This window comes from Leptodactylus fuscus, chromosome 5 (genome assembly GCF_031893055.1).
Source record: "Leptodactylus fuscus isolate aLepFus1 chromosome 5, aLepFus1.hap2, whole genome shotgun sequence".
Lineage (NCBI taxonomy): Eukaryota > Metazoa > Chordata > Amphibia > Anura > Leptodactylidae > Leptodactylus > Leptodactylus fuscus.
The window spans coordinates 71,100,642-71,120,451 of record NC_134269.1 but is presented as its reverse complement, the minus strand read 5'-3'; the positions used below and the strand labels follow the sequence as shown (position 1 = coordinate 71,120,451).

The following is a 19,810-nucleotide window of genomic DNA, read 5'->3' as shown; positions in this document are numbered from 1 at the left end:
TAGCTCCGTGGGGATATACTGCAGAACGTGGAACACACAGCAAGTGGAGGAAGGTGAGGAGCCCCCCCTGATGGTGGAGTAGGGGCTCAGCACTCCCTTCACACCACTGCAGTGCACGACAACAAAAAAAAAAAAAAAATTTCCCTGCTAGAAAGGTCTCTGAAGAGGGTAAGAAAGTCCAAAAAACAGTAGGGAGTACTCACAGAGTTAGCAGAATGTCCCAGCAGAAAGTGTCAGGATGGGAGCCAAAACAGCAGGGGGGGGTGAGGTGTCTCCACTTCAGGCAATGCAGGGAGGCCAGGCAGCAGGTAGAGCAAGGGGTTCAGAGAGCAGAAGAGTTCCCTTACACACTGCATTAACCCCTTCACCAGTGGAAGTGTTGTCAGTTAGTCCCAAGGGACACTGTCTATGTGTGCCAGATGTAAAGGGAGGGGGAGGGAGGCTCACATCAATAGTGCAGACAGAGCAAGGGTTCTCAGACCTTCAGCTATGGCCCTCTAGTATAGCAAGTTTACTGTTGTCCTGAGTGGAGAAGTATCAGTCCGTACATCCAGGTTCCCCTCCCCCCTTAGGCTGTAGCTGCAGTGGCTCCTGGTGTCTGCTGCAGGTGACGTTTATGTAGCAGAGCCTTGTTAGTATACTATGCAGCCTGGGAGGATGGTGGTGCGTCTGTGTCTCTCGTGGTTAAAGGGGTTGTCTAATTAAAAAGCAACAGGGAAGGTGTAGAAAATGAAAAATCATTTACACTGCATTCTCCCCTTTTCTGCACTGGGCAGTCCATTTATCCCACAGCAGATATCTCTCCTCCTATCCTTTATTGACCTTCTCGATGCAGTTCCGTGTATGACAACGCAATCTGAGCATGTGCAGTACACTCGCTGTGGCCTGGCAAGTTCAGAGCAGTTCTGCACATGCACCAAACACGAAAATACAGGCCCTGTCTATCAAGGAAAGGAAGAAGGGGGGAGGTGTGTGAATTACATCTATGTGGCAGCCGGGAGAACTGATGATGCCTTCCGGTGCAACGGAGGCCTAGATTTGTAAGGTACGAAAAGGCAATGGATTCAGAGGACCCTATTCTATGCAACATTGCTATTTGTTTTATATGGTCAGCCCTGGTGACAGACTCCCTTTAAATTGCCATTTTTATTTTAAAACCAGGAACTAAACATCTAGTTTAAGGGTCAGTTCACACACAGGAATTTGCCACGGATTTGTGTGGATTTCGCCCCTGAATCCAGAGCAGATTCTTCCCGAATCCACCTCCCATTGTTTTCAATGGGAGGCAGAGATTGGAGCAGGACAAGGAAAAAAGAAGCGTTTTGCTCGATCTTGCCGCGGATTCTGCCCACAGGGTTCGCGGCTCGAGACTCCCTCCTGATTAGGCCCATTCATCCGCGCGTAATCAGGAGCAGGATGGCGCGATGGAACGCTGATGCATTGCATCAGCATTATATCGTGGTGTTCCTATGCGAAAATGCGGGCAGTGGAAAACGAAGAAAATTTCCTATCATTTTTTGATGTGTAAAAAGACCCCAACAGTGTGCACAGCGCATAATACCTTTCCAGTAACAAGACAGTACCTGCTTTTGACACTGGCTCAGCTGTGAGGACATTGTATCAATTCGGACTTTTGTCGACAGGATCTCTTCTCTTGTTGCACTTGCATAATCACTGTTCTTTGCAGCCGCAAGCTGTGCATTCTCCAGCTGTGAAATATTCAGAAGCGTTCACATTACCAAACAAGAATATCAAAAAACACAGATCAAAATATTACGTTTGTAAAAGAATATGTAATATACACTGTGTGCAAAATTATTAGGCAAATGAGAATTTTGATCACATCATCCTTTTCATACATGTTGTCCTGCTCCAAGCTGCATAGGCTTGAAAGCCAACAATTATGTAAATCAGGTGATTTGCATCTCTGTAATGAGGAGGGGTGTGGTCTAATGACATCAACACCCTATATAAGGTGTGTTTAATTATTAGGCAACTTCCTTTCCTTTGGCAAAATGGGTGAGAAATGAGATTTGACGGACTCTGAAAAGTCAAAAATTGAGATGTCTTGTAGAGGGATGCAGCAGTCTTGAAATTGCAAAACTTTTGAAGCGTGATCACCGAACAATCAAGCGTTTCATGGCAAGTAGACAATGGGGTCACAAGAAGCGTGTTGATAAAAAAAAGCCGCAAAATAACTGCCCATGAATTGGGGAAAATCACGCGTGAAGCTGCCAAGATGCCATTTGCCACCAGTTTTGCCATATTTCAGAGCTGCAACGTTACTGGAGTATCAAAAAGCACAAGGTGTGCGATACTCAGGGACATGGCCAAGGTAAGGAAGGCTGAAAAATGACCACCTTTGAACAAGAAACATAAGATAAAACATCAAGACTGGGCCAATATCTTAAGACTGATTTTTCTAAGGTTTTATGGACTGATGAAATGAGAGTGACTCTTGATGGACAAGATAGATGGGCCCAAGGCTGGATCAGTAAAGGGCAGAGAGCTCTACTCCAACTCAGACGCCAGCAAAGTGGAGGTGGGGTACTGGTATCAGCTCGTATCATCAAAGATGAACTTGTGGGACCTTTTTGGGTTGAGGATGGATTGAAGCTCAACTCCCAGACCTACTGCCAGTTTCTGGAAGACACCTTCTCCAAGCAGTGGTACAGGAAGAAGTCGGTATCGTTCAAGAAAAACATGATTTTCATGCAGGACAATGGTCCATCACATGCATCCAAATACTCCACAGCGTGGCTGGCCAGTAAAGGTCTAAAAGAAGAAAAAATAATGACCTGGCCCCCTTGTTCACCTGATCTGAACCCCATAGAGAACCTGAGGTCCCTTATAAAATGTGAGATCTACAGGGAGGGAAAACAGTCCACCTCTCGGAACAGTGTCTGGTGGCCGTGGTGGCTGCTGCACGCAATGGTGATCGGAAACACATCAAGCAACTGATAATCTGTGGATGGAAGGCATTTGAGTGTCATCGTAAAGAAAGATGGCTATATTGGTCACTGATGTTTTTTTGTTTTTGAATGTCAGAAGTGTTAATTTCTAAATTTTGTGTTGTTATATTGATTTACCTGGTAAAAATAAACAAGTGAGATGGGTATAGATTTGGGGGGGGGGGGGGGGCACGATTTTGGCACCGAGAGAGCCGCGTCACTCTCAGGTCAAAACCCGCCTGCCACGTCCGTTGCGGTTTCCCCCTCCCGAGTCGGCTCAAATGAATCTGCTGACTCCAGAGGTTGCTGCCGCCAGGTGGAAGCCGCGGCTCAGCAAACCACGGAATCCGCCTGAAGGGCAGCACACTTTTTTCCGCTAGCGGAAAAAGGAACGCTAGTGGTCTCTATAGACCACCATTGTATGGAGGCGGATTTTGAGGTGAAATCCACTGTCAAAATCCGCCTCCTTGCCCCCGTGTGAACTAGCCCTATAGCTTCACTTTGAAAAGGGGTCATTGCTACAGTGTCTAATATTATAAATTGGCCAAACACAAATCAATATGAGAAGTAGATGTACAAACAGAATTTTGCAAAAATGTAGAAATGTAGGAAGCATGGTGCAACTCTCCACTGACTCATCCATCTCCCTGATCACTAAGGGCTGAGCTCGCCTCTAAATTAGAATCTCCAAATTGACTTCTAGACACTTCATTAAACTCCCCTACCCCTTCCGTTTTAAGAGTTGGAGGTCCATCTATGCACAACACTTGGAAGATGTTCTGGTGCTGTACTTGACATGTGATGCTCAGTTTGTTACAGTTTTAACAGTTATTCACAATCTAACAGGAGCATCACACGACTGGCTCTTCCATTCAATTTTAGAAATTATCTTTAAAAAAAAAAAAAAAAATGGGGGGGGGGGGAAATAGTGGAAAGCTACAACAATTCGCAGATTTCAGTTTCTGCTGCATGGACAAATGTGCCAAAACTATCAATGTGTGCAAGAAGTCCAGAGAAAAACTAAACAAGTGCAGGTGTTATGTTAACATTCTCTACATAGCAATGACCGAGGGAATTTTGTGTTAAGCCATTGACTTTCTACTTGTTAATTGTACACCATTTCACAGCGATGGATTTCTCTAGTTGCTAAAATTCCCCCCCCCCCCCCAATCTTTTGTCCCAGTCCATCACTATTGAGGCAGCCAGTCATATAATATGTATGGGGATATCCTGACAAAGTGGGTTCTGGCAAAAAAGGCTTATGCCCGTTCATGGAGGGATCAGAATAGTAGTTGGCTAGCTCATGACTTGATCTCATCTAGCTATTTTACTTTAAAGGCTTTACAATCTATAATGCTGTCAGTCTATAGATCTGTACCTGGTCTTGATCTCTCCTCGTCTCTATCTGTTCTTGGACCTCACTCTCTACCAACCTGTTTTCTAATTCCAAATCTTCTCTTTGTGGCTGCTCTAATGCCACTTTAGCCATTTCATTAACTGCTTTATAATACATCTGCAGATATAAATAATTAACATTTTTCGCATTGAATAACTAAATGTATATCTCCAATGAACTATAAAATGCAGATAGCAAGAACTGCTATTTTATCAATCCCCCCCCAACTTTCCAGCAAAAAAAAAAAAAAAAAAATTAGGAATCTGCACAGAGGACTTTTTTCTCCGCCACTGTCAGTATAAAGACATCGGTAAGGCCCGGTTCATATCTGTGTTCAGACCATTCCATTCTCTCTGCATTTTTCGGGCAGAAAGAGAGGAAACCACACGGACCCAATTATAGGCTATGGGGTCCGGGGTTTCCTAAGGTAACCACTTTTTCATGCGGATTAGGGACCCCCCCCCCCCCCCCGAATGGAAACCCATGCACAGATGTGAACCGGGCCTAACCCAACAGACCGCATTATAGTCCATGGGGACCTCATGTGTCTGCTGTTAACCGCTGTTTTAGTGGACAGGTTTCTCAGTCGTTCCAATCACTCGGTGGACCCGAACAATGGAGAGCACAGTGCAAGTGTGAACCTAGTTTATCACTATAAGCCCAATTAAAGAGGTTGTCCGGGCAATTTGTTTATTTTTATTTTAAATATACCGAGGGAGGTGAAACAAAATAAAAAATAAATAAATCACACTCACCTGTCCGCGATGCTCAGGTGTCCTCCCAGCACGGTCCGGTCCTTCTGCTCGGATGTCTTCTCATGGGTCTCCTCCTGAGGCCGCTCATTGGCTTCTGGCCTCGGCTGTCACATGATCACTGAGGCCAATCAGTGGTCTCAGCACGTCTGGACAACCCCTTTTTAACATTAAAGCTTCCTATCACTTCCTAAATACCTGTTGTATTAGCCTTAAAGATGGTTTATAGTAACTAATGCCAATATTACCAATTTGTTCTGAAGCAAAATCAATCCAATCTAAACCACAGCATACATAAGAGTAGTTTCCCTAACATGAGATGACAAGTTTAATAAATTCGAATTAGCCGTGCAAGGCATTTAAAACAAAAAAGTTTTACTCAAAGTATAACTAAACTCCTGGACAACTTTTCCGGCAGTAACCTCCATTTTGTAATATCATTTAAAAAGCTGTGCATCCTTTCTGTGAAATCCTGCATTTTTTCACTCTTTCCCTTGCTTCTATATTGAAAGCTTTTTCTCCCTCTTACTGAATGTTACTGAGTCTGGTGTACTTGTCTGTGTAAAAAGGTGTTCACACTACCGCTGCTATCTACCCAGGCGGTCAGCTTTAAAACCCATTCATTTGAATGGGTTTTTAAAGGTAACCGCTGCGGCCTCTCTGCCTGGAAACAGGTTGTTTTTTTTTGCATGTGCACAAAGTCCTGCATGTATGACTTTGTGCCTGTGCAAAAAACCCAAAAAAACACAAAACTGTTTCCAGATGGAGAGGCCGCATACTTACACCAGCGGTTATCTTTAAAAACCCATGCAAATGAATGGGTTTTAAAGCTGACTGCCGGCAAGCCGTCCCCTGTCCTGTTTCCCCATGGTTTAGGACGTCAATACCCTGTGCAGACAGCAGTGGTAGTGTGAACGCACCTGAAGATGTAGAGAAAATGATAGTGAGGAGGGTCACTTCAAAAACGTTATATCTGGAACATTATATAAACATACAAACTTGCTTTTGGTGTCATATGAAAGAACACTCTTCTTTCATGTAACACTAAGGCTGCAGTGCAATCTAAATTATTTCCAGAGATATCATTGGGTGACAAGAGTCTGCATTAGGATATATATATGAAGCTGTATAATACATATGATCTAAAAATCCCAATCCCCAATGTGTTTTCAACCAGTGATATCTCAAAATTATTTAGATAGCACTGTAACCTTAGTTAGAGAAACTCCTCTTTCTGTATATTTGGTTATTAGTGCTTACCAGTGGTTTTTCAATTTAATGACAACTAAAAGCTAAAAAAAAAAACATAAAATATGCAAGGCGCTACTCAGAGACATATCTTGAAGCTTATGTGGCCCCTATTTACTTAACTGTGCTATTTGGAATTGTGGTATATTTTGTGACAGAGGGAACTTAGTAGTACCCTCTTAGGGACTGGTAACAATTGCTACTGCTGCTACCATCTATGGCCCTAATGGCATGCAGTTAATAATAAAAATATACTGTGTAAATGCAATCTTAAAGAGTTATCCTTCCAAGGACAACATCTGCAAGGAGCTTGTATGTTCTCCCAGTGTTTGCATGGGTTTCTTCCGTGTTCTCCTGTTTCCTCCTACACTCCAAAGATATACTGATAGGGAATGTAGAGTGTGAGCCCTATATGGGACAGTGTCCACAATGTCTGAAGCAGTGTGTAATATGATGGCGCTAAACAAAGATAAATGAAACTGCAGCAAAAAAAACCCCACAAAATATATGGCTATAGCTATCCCAGGATGAAGCCAGGGCCAAAGGCCACTGCAGCTTTAAAACAAATTTCAAGTTGGCACCAAAAAAACAAGCAGAAAGTCTTGATCCCCAGCATGCCGGGAATGGAAGTCAAGGAAGCCAGCCAGCAGAACACTTCTTCAGCTGCTTCCCCTCCTGCCTACACATGGAGGTAGGGGAAAAAAAAGAGAGGCTCCCAACACCCAGGAAGCCTCCAACAGAGAAATCAAACCCCACAGAAGCTCCACAGAGCGAGAAAGCCCGAGCTAGCCACATCTGCGGGCTTACACCTAGGGGACAGGCAAGACTGCAGACAGCAGCCCGGATCACCTGTCTTTATGCAGCCCTCCTAGCAGGACTAGGGTGGAAGACAGACTGCACACACCATCAAACAGGACAATGTCCAGGGACAGGAAACAACTGGAGTGTGAGTGAAGGAGGGACCTCTTAAAGTGATAACTTCCTGTTTCCTGTCCCCGGGAGTGTGGAATTCCTCCTGTCAGTGCAGTCATGGAGGAGAAAGGGAAATAATAAATAACACCCATCTCTAAAAATCACTGCTGAGACAAATTGGATGTTTTTGTAGCTCCCATTTACCTCAACAGGAGTTATGGAGACTGCATAAAGCAGTATTTCTCACCTGTTTTCCTGAAGGTCCATCCTGGTGGTTTGGACTTTCGGATAGTTATTCCTATCTGATTTGCTGAGAAGGGAATGAACCTTCTATACTCTAGCTAGAATACTTGGAGCCATTAGTGGAGAGCTACACATAATGGGTTCATGGGCCCCTTCTGACAAAGAAGTCACAGGTAGGGGAATGGAGCTAAAGCAGTGAATAACAGGCTTCTAATGTACACATCCCATCTATCCACCAGGTGTGGATTATAAAGGCAAAGAACCTTTAAATGTAGTACTACTAGTTTTCAATCAATTCCTGGTTTTAGCTTCACAAATTACATGCAAAAACCTTTATATAGAAACCTACTGTCAACTGTAAGGTAAGAGCCAGTATGTTGCTGGGAGGTAGGAACTCTATTACTACTATTATGCTAGTAGTCCAACTCCCAGCATGAAGGTCAAACTGGTAAAGTCAGAGAAAAGACAGACCCAGTTTTATGGGTGAAATTCAGTCATGTGAATCTAGCCATAGGCTGTTTCACAGCTCAGTGTTTTAGTCAGTAATCTTCATCTATGTTGGTAAGCCAAAATCCAGTTCTGTCTAATATCAGCGGAGAGATTCCTGTATGGAGGACTTTTCTCTGTGCCGGTATTACTATAAAACCGGTTGACACCTGGCAGACCCCATCATAGTATATGGGGTCCACTAGAAACTGCTATTGTAGCAGACGGGCTCTCAGTCTTTTGTGTCCCCATGCAGACGCGAATGACAGAGCATAATGCTAGTATGAATGTAGAGTAAGGCCTTGTGCTAGTACTTCAAAGTTATGATTTGTAGATGTTACTCATGCATGGATGCAGAGAACCAGTAGTAAACTGTAGTAAATTGTTAAGAGATTTCACAAATTACTGCAAAAATGAAAAAAAAATGAAAAAAAAAAATCCAAGCATGCAAACACTTTTCATAAATTCACAAGAAAGAAAAATAGTAACACCTTAGAATTCTAGCCAGTTTCACCTTTGCACTAAATGTTTTCTCTAGCTGCTCCTTGTAGTCCTTGATTTGTTGCTCATGGTCTTTTCTTAGCTCCTGTAAGGCTTCAGCTAATTTGCTCTCAAATTCTATGCGGCGGCCAGAATCAATTTCTACAATCCTGGTATCATGGCGCTTTTTCATCTCCTGCACCTCCTGGAAGGGAAAGAGAATAAATTCTCAGTGCTGCAAGATTCTATTTGATTTAGCTACTACTTATAAAGTATTAACTGCATATGAATAAAACCTTAAACCATTTCTAGAAAAAAACTGCTTAATTGATTTTTGTCCTACTGCAAGAAATTGGAAACTATTATAAAAACTAAAAAAAAAAATACATGAATAAATAAATAAATCAAACAAAAGTAGAACAGGAAGACATTACAATTTGACACACTGGGTCCCTTGCTGAAAGTGTGCCCCAAAGGAAAAGTAGCCTAAATGTGAATAACAACCAAGCCTCATGGTTTATTCATTAAACTGAACTACTAGAGAGTTGTCCAGAGTTGTATTTAAAATAATAATAATAAAAAATTATATGTGTGATTTTCACTTCCACCAATCCACCACCGCTTCTGTACTACTGCTCCCTAGATCACTGGTCTTTTTTTGACACACAGAAAGTCTGCTGGGCAATTTGGTAATTTAGTAGCCACAATAGAGTACTGCCTTAGGGTGCATTCACACTACGGAACGCCAGCGTGTATCACAGCCGTACACGCCGGCGTTACAGCAGGGCTGCCGGACACTTCCCATTCATTTCTATGGGAGCCGGAATGCGAGCGCTCCCCATAGAAATGAATGGAAAAAAGCAGTCCATTCATTTCTATGGGGAGCGCTCGCATGCCGGCTCCCATAGAAATGAATGGGAAGTGTCCGGCAGCCCTGCTGTAACGCCGGCGTGTACGGCTGTGATACACGCTGGCGTTCCGTAGTGTGAATGCACCCTTAGGCTGCGTTCACACGGAGTAACGCACTGCTCATTCTGACACGTAAACACGTGTCAGAGTGATCGCTGTAAAGCAGAATCCCAATTACTTCAATTGGTGCCGTCTTATGCGCGCTGCACATTGAAATCAATGGGAGGCTTTTTAACCCATTGATTTCAATATGTAGCGTGCGTAAAACGGCACCCATTGAAGTCAATGGGATTCTGTTTTACAGCGCTCACTCTGACACATGTTTACGTGTCAGAATGAGCAGTGCGTTACTCCGTGTGAATGCAGCCTTAGCCAGCAATTAACAGACAATTTCCTGCATTTAGAAAAGGATCAGGAAGCAAAGCACAGGTTCATGTAGAACTACCAACTAGAAAAAATTCAATGCATGCAAAAAAAAAAAAAAAAGAAATTGCTGGTTGTGGATGTAAAGATACCAGCTCAGCCATTCACACAAACTGTAAATTACCTGACAGTGAACGTTTTTCTCAAAATCCAATTGTTCTTTAAGTGTTTGCAATTTATTTTCCAGGTCCACTCTCCATAGCATTTCATCATGAAGCTGCTTAGTTGTGTCTCTTAAAGAGGTTTCAAGCTGAAAAGAACAAGGAAAAGCTATGCAAGGCTGACTCTTACAAAAGCAATTACTATGTGACCTCATCATGCTCTAAAATAACACTGCTGGTATTTTTCCTACCGTTGGTTTTACTGACGGCAACTTTCAAAACGTATGAAATAGTCAACATTTAGTTCCTTATGTTTTTCAAAAGAGAAATCCTATTTATGATTGTTAGTACAGAGACAAACTGCACAAGATGTCACAAAATAACTTCCTGGTATTTCCAATAAAGAATTTCTCTAGAATATCACTGAAGACCATTCCACCTATTCCAATAAGCAGGTATAATTTATAAATAAAAGTGACCAAACCGCTCCCTGTCTCTAGTACTCTTGCATTAGGTTGTCGTTCCATGTTGCAGAAACGCAGCTTTTTTTCGTTTTTGGATTTTTTTTATTTTTTTTTGTATAACAGCTTCACCATTCCTTTTGTAGCCATTTTCTTACAAAGGTTTGGATTTTTAAGTGGTTAAAATGTAAATAAAGCAATATACGTTTGGTATCCACAGAATCGTGTCATAACATAGAATACAGGTGACGTCATTTTGGCTGCACCGTGAACTCTGTAAAAACGAAGCCCATAAGAAAATCACACAAGTGTACTTTTTTCCCATTTCCACTCCATTCTGAATTTTTTTCTAGCTTCCCAGTGAATTGTACAGAATACTAAATTGTACTATTATGAAGAACGAATGAACAATTTATCCCGCAAACACTAACCCCTCATATGGCTCTGTGAACAGAAAAATAAAAAAGTTATGGGGTTTGGAAGGCGGGGAGTCAACGAAAATTGGCACCAGTAGATAGGAGTTAAAGCATAACTAAACATTCAGACAACTCTTTGTTTTCTGGCAGTATTTGTGTCGCTATAAAAATGGCAGAAATGCATTGTAGTTTTTTTTGGGAGTTTGCAAGTTTTTCATTGCGGTTTCAGAGTTTTCCTCTGCAGCATTTCTGTCCTTTAGTATACCTATATACTTTGTCTTGCAGTGTCTGCGATTAATGTGAACTCTAATCATGGTCATTAGCTCTGGGTCTCTGCTGTACATTAGAGTGGAGACCCAGTATCTATGGCCACCACACTTCATTCGCCATACTATTATGGCAGATGTCAGGAAGGGGTTAACCATTAGATACCATAAAGGAGGACATGGCCCAGGAAAGGGTGTAATTCAGTTTTCTTCCATTACATGCAGGTATATAGGCATTTCTATGTGATCCCCATCTGTGTCTGATATTTATGTGTCCTATAGCTTACCAGTAAGAAATAATAAGGAATGGATGAGATTAAAATTTGGACTCTTCTAATCATCAAAATAGTAAAGCCTGATCTGATCATGTCAGACTGTCACAGTCTCATTCATCTGAATGGGGTTTGCAAAAATGTACGCCTACCACGAAAACAGCTTCATTTACATGTTTGGAATGGATTTCAGTCTGATCATGTCAATATTAGAACTAAAACATTCACAACCCATAAACAATTGCTGTATGACAAGATCCCTCGTATAATCAGACACATTAACGTCACTATGATCACAGACTGGGTCAGAAGCCAGCAGGTTACAGTATTGCAGGTTACTTACACCGGCTATCTGAGCCTTTAGATCCTGAATCTGATCTTCCAAGCACCTCTTGGCACTAAAGGCAGTGGCGAGCTCAGCTTCTTTTGCGTTCAGTTTGGCTTCAAGATCTCTCCGTTGGTTCTGACTCAAAGATAAGTCAGATTCTTTTTTACAATTTCTGAAATTAGATTAGCAACTTAATATAGTAATATTAGAAAAATAATGAAAATATGGCAGAATTCGTGCAAACATTCCTGCAACAGTCACATTCCTCTGAATGGGGATTGCGAAAATGTACACACCTACCACGAAAACAGCTTCATATACATGTTTGGAATGGATTTCAGTTGTAAAAATGTTTGCAATATACCCATAAAATGTAAATATAAGGGGTTTTCTGGGCAATTTTTTTTTAAGGTCTATTAGCGCTAATAATAGTGCACCCGTATACTTTTAGCAGTGTTTTGAGTGATTTCTGGGTTTCTGTGGGAGCTTCTGGCATCTTCTGCATTACTTTACAAGGTGTTAGCTTCTTACACTAGGTTCACACCTGCATTCAGGTCTCCGTTCTGTGGTTTCCGTCTTCTGCATGCAAGAAGACAGAAACCACAGACCGGGTCCAGCCGCGAGCGGCGGTGAGTGTTTTATGCTCTCCGCCGCTAAACTGTTTTTTTTAAATCCGGACACAGAGTACTGCATGTCCGACTCTGTGTCCGGATTATAAAACCCGGTTTCGCGGCGGAGAGCATAAAACGCTCACAGCCGGACAGCTTTCTCACCCATTCAAATGAATGGGTGAGAGACTCCTGCAGGTTTCCGTCTCCTGCTCTGTTTTATGCAGGAAACAGAAACCTGCATAACGGAGTGTCGGGCGCAGATGTGAACGAGCCCTTACTATGTAACTCCCTGTGTACCTTCCACACTCCCTCCCTATCACTGCTCCCACCTCCTCTCTCCGTTACTCCGTTGATTTTGTGCACCCAAAATTCAATTCCACCCATCTGAATGTTTCGGTGGCACGCACGTGTTTTCTTGTAAATCTCATTGAGGTGAATGGGATGGTCACAAATTTCTGCAATAAATCTGCACACGTGAACAGTCACTGACACTCTCCTCCTGGTGGCAGTAAATATAGAATACTAATATTTTACTTAAAAAAAAAAAATAAATAAAAAATCCCAGACACAAGTTTGATATTCCGCACGCTACACTACGTTTGATATTGCGCACACTACACTACGTTTGATATTGCGCACACTACACTACGTTTGATATTGCGCACACTACACTACGTTTGATATTGCGCACACTACACTACGTTTGATATTGCGCACACTACGTTTGATATTGCGCACGCTACACTACGTTTGATATTGCGCACGCTACACTACGTTTGATACTGCGCACGCTACACTACGTTTGATACTGCGCACGCTACACTACGTTTGATACTGCGCACGCTACACTACGTTTGATACTGCGCACGCTACACTACGTTTGATACTGCGCACGCTACACTACGTTTGATACTGCGCACGCTACACTACGTTTGATACTGCGCACGCTACACTACGTTTGATACTGCGCACGCTACACTACGTTTGATATTGCGCACGCTACACTACGTTTGATATTGCGCACGCTACACTACGTTTGATATTGCGCACGCTACACTACGTTTGATATTGCGCACGCTACACTACGTTTGAGACTGCGCACGCTACACTACGTTTGATACTGCGCACGCTACACTACGTTTAATATTGCGCACGCTACACTACGTTTGATATTGCGCACGCTACACTACGTGTGATATTGCGCACGCTACACTACGTTTGATATTGCGCACGCTACACTACGTTTGATATTGCGCACGCTACACTACGTTTGATATTGCGCACGCTACACTACGTTTGATATTGCGCACGCTACACTCCGTTTGATATTGCGCACGCTACACTACGTTTGATATTGCGCACGCTACACTACGTGTGATATTCCGCACACTACGCTACTTCTTTGCGTCACTCTTTTCCAGACGTGTTCCCATAATTTGGAGCAATCCACTACTTGCCATTGGCAGGATTATGGCGCGGCGCCCTGAGCACCTGGCCAGCCCTGTCACCCCCAGCACACACCTGGCCTGCAGCTGCCGGTGCTCCTCTCGGATCTTGCCGAGCTCCACCTGCAGCCGGGCCCTCTCGTTGGCCGTGTGGTCCAGCAGCTTGCGGGCATCGGCCAGCTCGGTCTCGTAGAGCAGGCGCAGGTTGGACACTTCCCGGGTCGTCACCTCCTCCTTCTCCTCAAGCTGTAACTTCAGCAGCGACTTATCCGCCTCCAGAGACCTCACCCGCTCGATGTAGGCGGCCAGCCGGTCGTTGAGGTGTCGCAGCTCTTCTTTCTCCTGCAGGCGGCTCAGGCGGGTCGGGCTTCCCGGAGAAGTGGCTGCCGCTGCGGCTGAGGTGGACCGGGTGCTCCTGCTGGGTGTGGACGCGGCCATGTCTGTAGTATTGCGCTCCTGTCAGGGCCAACTGTACAACTGCGGCGGCGGCTCCGAGTGTCCCCATATATTACCTCCCCAGGAAATGTGGACCGCTGTGCTCAGGTACCGGTCCGGTCCGGCGCATCCTCCCGAGAGTGCATCAGTACAGGCGGCCCTCAGCAGGTGGGGAGTAGCCGATGCTGTGAGCTCTCCCATCCCTGCACTGTACAGTGCGCCGGGGCTGCTTGGCTGATCTGGACAGCTCCTGGCTGGCTGAAACTTGTGGTGCTGCTGGCTGGCCGATCACTCCAAGTCACTGCAGCTGGCAGAAATGATTTTCTCAGAAACTGATCCATCTGTAAGACTCTGTTCACATCTGTTCCGTTATTAATGATCTCACCTCTTGTGTGTTTTTTTAATCAAGCATCTTTGTTAGTGTAGAGAAACTGGCAAACAACATATGGCTTTCTGCACGGATGATTCTAGCCTATTTGTTGAGACAAGAATTACAATGGTGCCCTTTCCCAATTGGAATAGTCCCCCTACTAGGAAAAGTGAAGTGTCCTGCTCATTCTTCTTGAAGATTCCACAGCTGATGACCTGCAGAACCTGCACTGCAAGCTGCTTGGATGAGTAGCCCCATTCATCTGAGGCTAGTCAGCGGGTGAGAGGAGGGGAGCCGGAGGGCCAGAAAATGGAGAGAAATTTAAGGTAGACGTCTGCCTGAGACCCCATTCACATCTGCTTAGGGACCCCCGAACGGAAACCTACACGCATTTAAGGCTCCGTTCTCACGGAGTAACGTGTCGCTCATTTAGACACGTATACACGTGTCAGAGTGCGGCGCTTCAAAACAGATGCCATTGATTTCAATGGGTGCCGGGTTATGCGCACTACATATTGAAATCAAAGGGAGTATTTGTAACTGGAGATGAGCGAGTACTATTTGAAACGGCTGTTTCGAATAGCATACACCCATAGGAATGAATGGAAGCGACCAGCACGCAGACTTTGCCGCCGGCCGCATAACCCCACGTGCCGGCTACATCCATTCATTCCTATGGGTGCGTGCTATTTGAAACTGGAGTTTCGAATAGTACTCACTCAACTCTGTGTAGCCCATTGATTTCAATGTGTTACACACGTAAGCCGGCACCCATTGATATCAATGGGATCTGTTTTGAAGCGCTGCGCTCTGACATGTGTATATGTGTCTAAATGAGTGGTGTGTTACTCCGTGAGAACGGAGCCTAAAAGCGGTTACCTATGGAAAGCCGCAGACCTCATAGACTGTAAGGGCTAGTTCACACAGAGTTTTTTTGTAGGCGGATTTTGACACGGAATCCGCCTCAAAATCTACCTGCAAAAAAGGCTCCCTTTCATTTCAATCGGAGCTTCTCGCTTCTTTTTCCCACTAGCGATTTCTTTCAGCTAGCGGGAAGAAGAAACAACCTGCCATATTTTCCCGCGGATTCCTCGGCTGAGACAGCCACAGCGCTAGACTCCCTCTTGATTAGGCCCATTCATTCAGGCCTAATCAGGAGCTGGATGCCGTGATGGGATGCCAATGCACCGCATCAGCATCCCCTCGTGCTTCACTGAGCAGCCTGCAATAGAAGGCATGTCTGACAAGCCTGAGAGCCTTCAGTAGACTGCTGGATGTCATGGCAACGGAATAGCGAACCCCATTATAGTCTATGGAGAAAAATGCTTCGTTACAGGGGAACCCACAATTCAACTCAGGAGGGTCACCAAGTCCACTATCACACCTCAGGAAATGATGCCTGGGGTTATCTAACAAGCCCAAGTCACAGTTTTACCCCACCATCACAGCCTATCAACTACACACTTTCCACAATTGGGAAAATACCCAATTGTATGGACAGAAACCCAAATTTGATGCTAATGAAACCTTAACAAGCACCCCTTTAAATCACGCTGCCCATGACAACCACACATGGAATAGGCAATGGGAAATCCAACAGTACCCACCCTAACTGCCATTGTTTATGTGTGTGTGTGTGAGATGTGGTAAGACCTTCCAAAATTAACTTTTCTGGCCCTTAACGTGAGCCCTTCCAAATTAAGTTAGAGGCCCATAAGCTGAGCTACCAGCAGAGATTGAGGCCCTTTAGGTGACTTCAGCCTCTTACCAGCAGAGTTGTAGGCCCTTTAACTTAGTTGAGCCTTGCACCAGCAATGTTTTTGGCCCTTGGAGTGAGTTGAGCCTCTAACCAGCAGAGTTGGGGGGAATCAGGGTGGATTGAGACTCTAACCAGCAGAGTTTGGGGGAATCAGGGTGGATTGAGCCTAGTAGGAGCAGAATAGTGCAACGCTGATGGTGGAGGAGTATGAGAAGGAGGAGGAATTGTAGAAGGTGAGCACACACATGAAACGTCATGTCGGGGTGCTTGACACCCGTGGACATGAAAATGATGGGTCTATCCAGTGGCTGTTCATTTTTATCAGCGTCAGCCAATCAGCAATGTCAGCTGACAGCCGGCTGCGCTTATCTGTAATTATGCCACCGGCTGCACTGAAGACCCTTTCCGAAAGCAAGCTGGTGGCAGGGCAGGAAAGGACCTCCAATGCGTACAGCGCAAGTTCCAGCCTCAAATCCAACTTGGAGACCCAATAAGTATAGGGCGCAGAAGGATTGGAGAGGACAGGGCTGGGGTCGGCCAAGTACTCCTGCAACATGCGTCTATACTTCTCCCTCCTGGTGACACTAGGCCCTTTAGTGGTAGTAGTTTGGTGAGGGGGTGCCATTAACGTGTCCCAGACCTTGGAGAGTGTGCCCCTGGTGGGTGTGGACCGGATGGCAGTTGTTAGCCTGTTGGAAGAACTCTCCTCTCTGCCGCCAACGAGAGTTGATGGAAACATCTCGATCATATTTTGCACCAGTTGCTTGTGGCAATCACTGATGCGACTGGCCTTCCCCTCTACCGGAATAAAAGTAGAGATATTATTTTTATACCGGGGTCGAGGATTGAAAAAATCCAGTAGTGGTTGCTCTCCAGGATTTTGACAATGCATTTGTCAGTTGAAAAGCACCCAACATGAATTCAGCCATGTGTACCAGAGTGTTACTTGGCATGACTTTGCTGCCCCCACTGGAATGGTCACTCGCTATTTCCTCCTCTTCCTCCTCCTCCTCCATTTCGCCCCATCCGCGCTGCAGCAATGGGACGCAATGAACTTCCCCGCTAGCCTCCTGTGTGACAATGAGATCATCTGCCACTTCGTCATCCTCCTCTTCCTCCCGCAATATACGCTGTGAAGCGGACAGGAGTGTGCCCTGACTATCCTGCTGGGATGGTTCTGCTCTATGCCCAACTCCTCAGCGTCCAATGCGTTATCCCTGATGGCGATGAGGGATTCTTGCATCACACACAGGAGCAGGATTGTTACACTCACGAGTGCGTCGTCACAGCTGACCCTCTTGGTGGACTCCTCAAAGACATGCAAGATCTCACATAAGTCTGCCATCCACGGCCACTCATGGTGTAGAAACTGCGGGAGCTGACTCTGAGGAACCCTTGGGTTTTGGAGATGGTACTCCATCAAGGGTTTCTGCTGTTCACACACTCTACTCAACATGTGGTACGTTGAGTTCCAGCATGTGGGGACGTCGCACAACAGCTGGTGTTCTGGCAGATGGAGGCGTTGCTGGAGGCTTTGGAGGCTATCAGCGGCTACTGGAGAATTGCGAAAGTGGGTGCACAAGCGCCGCATTTTCACCAGTAGCTCTGGTAAATTGGGGTATGTTTTTAAAAACCGTTGCACCACTAAATTGAAAACGTGGGCCAGGCATGGAACGTGTTGGAGGTTGGCAAGCTCCAGAGCCGCTACCTGGTTCCAGCCGTTATAACACACGACCATGCCTGGGCCCAGGTGCAGCAGCGAAAACCATGTTGACGTCTCATCGAGGAGGGCATCCCTCACCTCGGAGGCAGTGTGCTGTCTGTCCCCCAAGTTGATGAGCTTCAGCATGGCCTGCTGACGTCTCCCCACGCGAGTGCTGCAGCGTTTCCAGCAGGTAGCTGGGGTCGATGTGATGGTGGAGGAGGAAGAGGTGGGTGGTGGTTCAGAGCCCCTGCCAGGAATGTTAGGCGGGGAAATGAGGTAGACCGCCCCAGTTTGTGACCGGGTCCCAGCCTCAACTACATTCAGCCACTGTGCCGTCAGTGAAATGTAGCGTCCCTGTCCACATGCACTTGTCCACGCGTAGGTGGTCAAGTGGACCTTTGTGCAAAGCGCGTAACTTAGGGCCCGCCTGATGTTGCATGACACGTGCTGGTGCAAGTGAACAGCACAGTGGGAGAAGTAGGGACGGCATAGCGAGGTGCCGCACTTACCATCAGGTCACGGAAGGCCTGAGTTTCCACAAGCCAGAACGGCAACATCTTCTGGGCCAGGAGTTTGGAGAGGTGCTCGTTTAAGGCTTGTGCATGGGGGTGGGTAGCGCTGTATTTTTGCCTGCGCTCAAACATCTGGGAGATGGTGGGTTACTGGGAAGAGGCGCATGATGGTGCAGGAGAAGGAGCTGAGGCAGGAAAAGGGGAGGATGAGGGAGAAGTCTCCAAGGTGGCAGAGGCAGATGTGGAGGTGTCCTGACTGCTGGTATGGACTACAGCGCCAGCACTGGCAACAGTGGGAGAGGCAGTGGCGGCAACGCCAGACGAAGATTGTCCTGCGTTTGCTCTCTCCCACTGAGCCTAGTGCTTGCATTCCAAATGACGGCGCATGGCAGTGGTCGTAAAGTTGCTCTTTTCAGAGCTCCTACTCAGTTTCGAGTTGCAAAGTGTGCAAACCACACTATATTTGTCCTCCGCACATACATTAAAAATTTTCCACACCACTGAAAACCGTGGCCTCGATGTGGGAGTTTTTCTAGGCTGGTTAGAATAGGGAACATTTTAGGCCCTGCTGGCTGTGGCCTGGCTTCGGTGAAGCAGCTGTCCTCTGCCTCTAGACATGCCTATACCTGTAGCCATCCTCTTTGGTGCTGCACTTCCCTCCACATCTACACTGCTTTCCCCGCTTGACATGTTCCCTGTCCAGGTCAGGTCAGTGTCCACCACCTCCTCTTCTAATTCCTCTCTCGGCTCCTCCTCCTGCACACCGACCATGGCAACAGGCTGCCCTGATGGCAACTGTGTCTCATCATCGTCGTCTCTGAGGGCCGATTGCTGGTCAACAACAACAGGAGATGGTGGATGCTCCAGTGTTTGGGCATCAGGGCACAGAAACTCATCTGGTAGCTCCTGTGATTCTGGAAGTGGTGGGATAGAGAGAGTGACAGTGAATGGACCCGAAAACAGCTCCTGGGAGGTGGGAAAGGTGGGATTAATTTGCTGAGAACATTGGGCATGTTGTGAGGAAGGAGAACCTGTTAGGTAGGAGGAGTTGATGTAGAGGCTGACTGGCTGGTGGAGAATGTGCTGGAAGCATTATACGCCAGCCATTGTAACACCTGTTCCTGGTGCTCAGGCCTGGTTAGTGTTGTACCCTGCACCCTACTTAATGTGGCCATAAAGCTGGGGACTGTGGGGAAACGTAATGCTTGCTGCCGCAGAGCAGTAGGCACGGTAGACGCTGTTGGTTGACCACAACCTTGCTCCCCATCTGCATTTCCATGCCTCGTCCCCGTCCTTGTCCCTTTGCTCTAGCCTTATACATTTTTATGG

At 45.7% G+C, this 19,810-nt stretch overlaps 1 protein-coding gene across 3 annotated transcripts in view; it reads right to left on the bottom strand.

Annotated features, from left to right (window-relative positions):
• Positions 1 to 14,281, bottom strand: part of LOC142202950 (lamin-B3-like) — a 31,320-nt gene extending 17,039 nt beyond the window's left edge. For 2 of the 3 annotated variants that reach the window (XM_075273340.1, XM_075273339.1), the window contains exons 1-5: positions 13,777 to 14,281; positions 11,660 to 11,816; positions 9,925 to 10,050; positions 8,503 to 8,673; positions 1,584 to 1,709 (exon numbers count right to left, since the gene is read on the bottom strand). In XM_075273340.1, coding sequence (XP_075129441.1) covers positions 1,584 to 1,709; positions 8,503 to 8,673; positions 9,925 to 10,050; positions 11,660 to 11,816; positions 13,777 to 14,138 — 942 coding nt within the window. In that variant the 5' untranslated portion in view covers positions 14,139 to 14,281. The remainder of the gene's footprint in view (positions 1 to 1,583; positions 1,710 to 8,502; positions 8,674 to 9,924; positions 10,051 to 11,659; positions 11,817 to 13,776) is intronic. The other variant, XM_075273341.1, reaches the window with a different exon arrangement.
• Positions 14,282 to 19,810: the final 5,529 nt, after the last annotated feature.